The sequence below is a fragment of the Hipposideros armiger genome, unplaced genomic scaffold (genome assembly GCF_001890085.2).
Source record: "Hipposideros armiger isolate ML-2016 unplaced genomic scaffold, ASM189008v1 scaffold_209, whole genome shotgun sequence".
NCBI lineage: Eukaryota > Metazoa > Chordata > Mammalia > Chiroptera > Hipposideridae > Hipposideros > Hipposideros armiger.
This window is the reverse complement of record NW_017731559.1, coordinates 1,360,395-1,366,379: the sequence shown is the minus strand read 5'-3', so window position 1 is coordinate 1,366,379 and position 5,985 is coordinate 1,360,395. Positions and strand designations below refer to the sequence as shown.

At 39.4% G+C, this 5,985-nt stretch overlaps 1 protein-coding gene across 3 annotated transcripts in view; it reads right to left on the bottom strand.

Annotated features, from left to right (window-relative positions):
* Positions 1–5,985, bottom strand: part of MIB1 (MIB E3 ubiquitin protein ligase 1) — a 144,421-nt gene that overhangs the window by 71,922 nt on the left and 66,514 nt on the right. For all 3 annotated transcript variants that reach the window (XM_019653864.1, XM_019653865.1, XM_019653866.1), the window contains exon 11: positions 1,452–1,649. In XM_019653864.1, the coding sequence (XP_019509409.1) occupies positions 1,452–1,649 (198 nt within the window). The remainder of the gene's footprint in view (positions 1–1,451; positions 1,650–5,985) is intronic.

The following is a 5,985-nucleotide window of genomic DNA, read 5'->3' as shown; positions in this document are numbered from 1 at the left end:
GCGTGAGCTGCTGTAAGCCACCGTCCAATGGCCGGTGAACAACTGCCTCACCCAGGAAGAGCACAATGATAATACTAACATGGGCCAGTGAAGCAACGTCATCCAAACTAGACTGAAGAACAAAAGGACAGCAATTTGTCTGTTCCCCTCCCCCGATTCCCCAATGCTGCTCCCCTCCCCCAATTCCCCAATAAAATCTTTAAAAAAAACACAACAGCAACAACAAAAATTACGCTGTGTCCTCATCCACCTTATTCACCGGATCTGGAACCACGTGACTTCTGGCTCTTCCCCAAAATCAAAATGACCATGAAAGGTAAACATTTTGAATTGATTCAGGACATCGAGGCAGCCATGACAGCTCAACTAAAGACACTCATAAAAGAGGGCTTCCAGAACTGTTTCAGAAAGTGGTAAGGCAATGGGATAAACATGTTCCAAGTGAGGGGGAGTATTTTGAGAGGGATTAATGGCAATATGGCTTTTACTGTAATAAATAAAAAAATTCATGGTCTCCAACTTGAGGTGGGCTCTTAACATGATTGGAATAAACTTCTACAAACCCTGATCTGTCCTGCCTTTTGGTCCCCCACAGTAGTGATTCCAAACCTTTATCACTCTTCTCAATTACCCTTTCTATACCTACCACTCCCCACTCACTTTCTACAAGATTTTGCCTATTTCAGACAAAAAAAGTCAGCAGGAATAAATTCTCTCCCATTCAACAGATTAACACCTCTCAATGCATGGGGGCATCCTCTAATCCTGCCATCCACTTAGAAGCTGTCAGTTCCACACCCTGTAAGTTCTTAAATGGCTGTGTCTCAGAAATATTAGTATGTAATAACCACCTAGCTGAAAAAAATCTCTGATTCTTTCAGTTCTTCTCAAACCCTCAGTCCCATTACTCTTATTCTTCTTCATTGCTTCTCCGAGACCAATCCTATTTGATTCATCTGGTTGCTAAAACTTTGGATGGGAATAATCAATTTTTAAGTGATTCTTGCATCAAAAATTAGGTTGTGCTGTAAATAAACCCTAAAACTCTATACAAAACAGAAAATCTTCTCTAAGACTAGACTCATGGCTAAACCAAGACTCTTAAAATAAATTAATCTACAACTAAAATAATTTCGATAGCTATGAAGTAACTATTATGAAGCTGAGGCCCATTATCATGTTCAATAAAGTTACATCAAATGAATTCCTAAAATGATATTTTGCAAGGAAATCCCCATCCCCACTTTTCAATATAAAACTGATCTACTGACACTTCCTTAAAAAGGCTTTTCTTAAGAAAGAACAGCTTCCAATTTCATTACATTCTATACCCTGGTATCATCTACTATGAATAAACACTGTAATAAGCAATGCTTACCATAGAACCTAGCACTTCCTTTTAATAGGTTCCTAGCAATACTCACAGAATATATTTCTTTAAAGGTTTTTACCTGAAGGCTGGGATGACAGCCAAAGTCCAATAAAGTCTTCACAACTTGAAGATGACCTTTATTAACAGCAATATGAAGTGGTGTCTGTCGGCGTTTGTTACGAGCATTCAAATCAGCGCTGCCTCGATGTAGTACTTCTATAACAGCACCTTCATCTCCAAAAGCTGCATGGTGAACAGCTCTATCTCCATCTTTGTCCTAAACATCAGCATTTAAATCTAATTAGTGAATATTTCAGAAAGGAAAATAAAACTTGAAGCTGTAATATTTCATCAAGAACCAGGTTAATGTGAGAAAACATAGATTTAAGCCAACAAAATAACAGAATTCACTTGAATAGCGGTTAACAACAAAGATATATGATACACCTGGATCAATATATTATGTCAGACATATACTGGACCAATAGTTATTTCAGAAGTAGTTCAAGTCTTCATTACTCCTAACTTATCAGACATGATGGTGAGCCAACATTAGGAAAATGCTGACCTATATAATACAACTACACCAGTATAAACTTTTTTTCCATTTAAAAATTTTTAGGACCAGCCGTGTGGCGCGTTGGTTAAGAGTTGGCTTGGGAGTGCCAGCTCTGAGCAGCAGGGACGTGGTTCGAATCCCACATGAGGGCCAGTGACACTGCGCCCTCCACAGCTAAGGTGGTGAACAACAGCTCGACCTGGAGCTGGGTGGGCTGCCGTGAGTTGCCATGAGCAGCTGTCCAGTGTCCGGCAACCGATCTGCCTCACCCGGGAACAGTGCAATGATAATACCAACATGGGCCAGTGAAGCGACGTCCTCCACAACTAGACTGAAGAACAAAAGGGACAGCAGCTTGTCTGTTCCCCTTCCCCGATTCCCCAACACTGTTCCCCTCCCACAATTCCCCAATAAAACCTTTAAAAACAAACAAACCAGGAACTATTTATGAAGTGTACCATGTATTTATAGCTATTAGAAAACTGCTACTGAAACACTTATGCAGGTCCCATCAACAACTTATTTAAATAAAAATTTAAAAAAAAACCTAAAAAATTAAAAACCCTAATATATCAAAAGGAAATACAAATAAAAATTTAAAGATTTTGGAAAACACATACACGTACTGGAAAACAACAATTAATTTTATTTCCAGGTTTTTCTTCTAAATTAGAAAACCTCAGTTACACAAAGACCTTAACTTACAGATTGTGTTGCTTTCTTTGGAATTTATCGTAAGTATTTCAAATAAACCTAAAACATATAACTTACTACTCTGTCTCTGATACTGGCACCAAATGAGATCTTGAGGGACAAATTATAGCTGATGTCCAAAACGTTACCTAATTGAATCTACAACTGATTTTCTACCCTCTTGACTCCCTCACTTTCCTCTCAATTCTCCAAAACCTGTTCTTGTTTCAGTCTCAGCTATCTTAGCTGATGCAACCACAGACCACAAGGTCAACAAAATCAGCATCTGTAGGTCATGCTCATCTATTTCCCTGCCCGAAGCCCCGATATGCAAGCACCAAATTCTATAGCTTTTACTCAATTTATGCTCATTATCTTTTCTCTCTTCTCCAATTCTATCACTAATAAATTCAAGCCTTCAGGCCTTCATTCTCACTCACCTGAACTACTGCCATAGCTCACCCTGTCTCCACTCACTCTAACGCATCATCTTATTTGACCTCATGTATTCGTGTGCTGTTCCCCAGACTTCAGTGCTTACTTAGCACCTCATTGGCTTGAGACTAGACATCCTTTAAAACTCAGTTCAAGGGCCGGCAGAGTGGCTCATTGGTTAAGAGTTGGCTTGGGAGCGCGAGCTCTGAGCAGCAGGGCTGCTGGTTTGAATCCCACATGGGCCAGTGACACAGCGCCTTCTACAGCTAAGATGATGAACAACAGATCAAACTGGAGCTAGGCTACTGTGAGTCGCTGGCATCGGCGTAGCTGCAGTGGGGCTGCAGTGGGCGGCCGTAAGCTACTGTGAGTGGCCAGCAGCCAGCGTGAGCTGCTGTGAGCCCAATGGCCAGTGACCGACTGCAATAGCTGGGAAGAGCGCAATGATCACAATATCAACATGGGCCAGTGAAGCGACGTTCTCCACAATTAGACTGAAGAACAAAAGGACAGCAACTTGTCTGTTCCCCTTCCCTGATTCCCCAACGCTGTTCCCCTCCCTCAATTCCCCAATAAAATCTTAAAAAAAAACAACTCAGTTCAAGCAACCCCTCTCATATGAAACTTCCCCTCAATCTCACAAAATTAATTTATCTCTCCGTCTATTATCTCACCACACTGTAGTATAATTATTTGTTTCCAAATTTGTCATTTTTATTTGACTGTGAGCTTCTTGGGGGCTACGACTGTGTCTTAATCATCTTTATCCCCAGGACATACCACAGTGCCTACTAACTAGTAAGAACTAAAACTGGTGTTCAATTGAATCTTTAATATGCCTTAATAACAGTCATGTTTTTTAATTATTTTTTTTTGGTAAAATACAAATAACAAAATTTACCATCTTAACCATTTTTAAGTGTACAGTTCAGTAATATAAAGCCCATTCATATTGTTGTACACCCCTCACCACCATCCATCTCCAGGACCCTTTTCACCTTGCAAAACTAAAACTTTAAACACATTACGTAACTTCCCATTCTCCCTATCCAAACCCTCTGGAAACCATCATTCTTTCTTTCTCTATGATTGTTGGCTACTCTAGATACCTCATATAAGTGGAATCATGCAGTATTTGTCTTTTTGTGACTGGCTTACTTAACAAAATGTCAAGGTTCATTCACACTGTAGCATACGAGTCAGAATTTCCTTTTTAAAGGTTGAATAATATTTCATTGTGTATATACCAGGGGTGTCTAAAAAAACATATACACATGACTTGTATTCATCTTTTGTTATCAGTATATACTTGTAGTGAGTACTACAAGTTTTTTCCTTTCTTAAATTGTGTATAAATTTTTTTGTACCCTCTATATATACTACATTTTCTTCAGCCATTCATACATCAATGGACACTTGGGTTATTTCCAAGTTTTAGCTATTGTAAATAAGCTGCTATGAATATGGGCGTACAGATATCTCTCCAAGACTCCACTTTCAATTCTTTTGGGTAGATACCCAGAAATGAAATTGCAGAATCATATGGTAATTCTATTTTTAATTTTCTGACAAACCACCATACTATTTCCCATAGCAGCTATAACATTTTACATTCCCATCAACAGTATACAAGGGTTCCAATTTCTCCACATCCTCACCAACACTCATTCTTTTTTTTTTTTAGCTGAGCCATCCTGCCACCTGGTGGCAGCTCAGCGGCTGCTCAGCTCAGGCCGGGACTCAAACCGCTGTTACTCAGAGTTCAAACTCTTGAGCGAGCTCTTAACCAACTGAGCCACTCGGCCATCTTAATGGGTGTGAGGTGATCTCTCATTGTGGTTTTAATTTGCATCTACCTAATAATGACTTGTGACATTTAGCATCTTTTCATGTGTTTATGAGCCATCCATATACCTTCTTTGGAGAAATATCTATTTAAGTCCTTTGCCCATTTTTGAGTCGGTTGTTTTTTTCTATTGTTGAGTTTTGAGTTCTCTATATATAGTTCTCTATGTAAGGAATATCAATCAATCCCTTATTAGATATATGATTTGCCAATATTTTCCCCATTCTATAGCTTGCCTTTTCACTGTTGATAATATCCTTTGGTGCACAGCAGTTTTCAATTTACATGAAGTACAATTTGTCTATTTCTTCTTTTGTTGTCTATGCCTTCAGTGTTACACCCAAAAATCATTGCCAAATCCAATGTTTTGAGCTTTCCTCTATGTTTTCTTCTAAGAATTTCATACTTCATCTCTTAAATTTAGGCGTTTGATATATTTTGAGTTAATTTTGTATGCAATGTTAGTCAAGGGTCCAACTTGATTCTTCTGTGCATGGATATCCAGTTTTCCCAGCAAAATTTGTTGAAAAGACTGTCCTTTCCCTAATGAATGGTTGTGGCTCTCTTGTCAAAAATCATCTGACCATATATGTAAGGGTTTATTTCTGGGCTATTTTATTCCAGTGGTTTGAATGTCTTTATGCTAGTATCACAGTGTTTTGGTTACTGTAGCATTGTAGTAAGTTTTGAAATCAGGAATACGTCTTGAAAATTTTTTCTCTTTTGTAAGATGGTTTTGGCTATGGTGTACCTTGGGATGACATACTGACTTTTAGGATGCATTTTTCTTTCTTTTTTTTTAAAGACTTTTTATTGGGGAATTGGGGGAAGGGGAACAGACAAGTTGCTGTCTTTTTGTTCTTCAGTCTAGTAGTGAAGGACGCTGCTTCACTGGCCCAAGTTGGCACCATCATTGCGCTCTTCCCGGGCGAGGCAGATCAGTCGCCGGCTTCTGGACAGCTGCTCATGCTGGCTGCTGGCTACACGTCGCTGGCGACTCACGGCAACCCAGCTCCAGGTTGAGCTGTTTTTCAGCATCTTAGCTGTAGAGGGCAGTGTCGCTGGCCCTCATATGTGGGA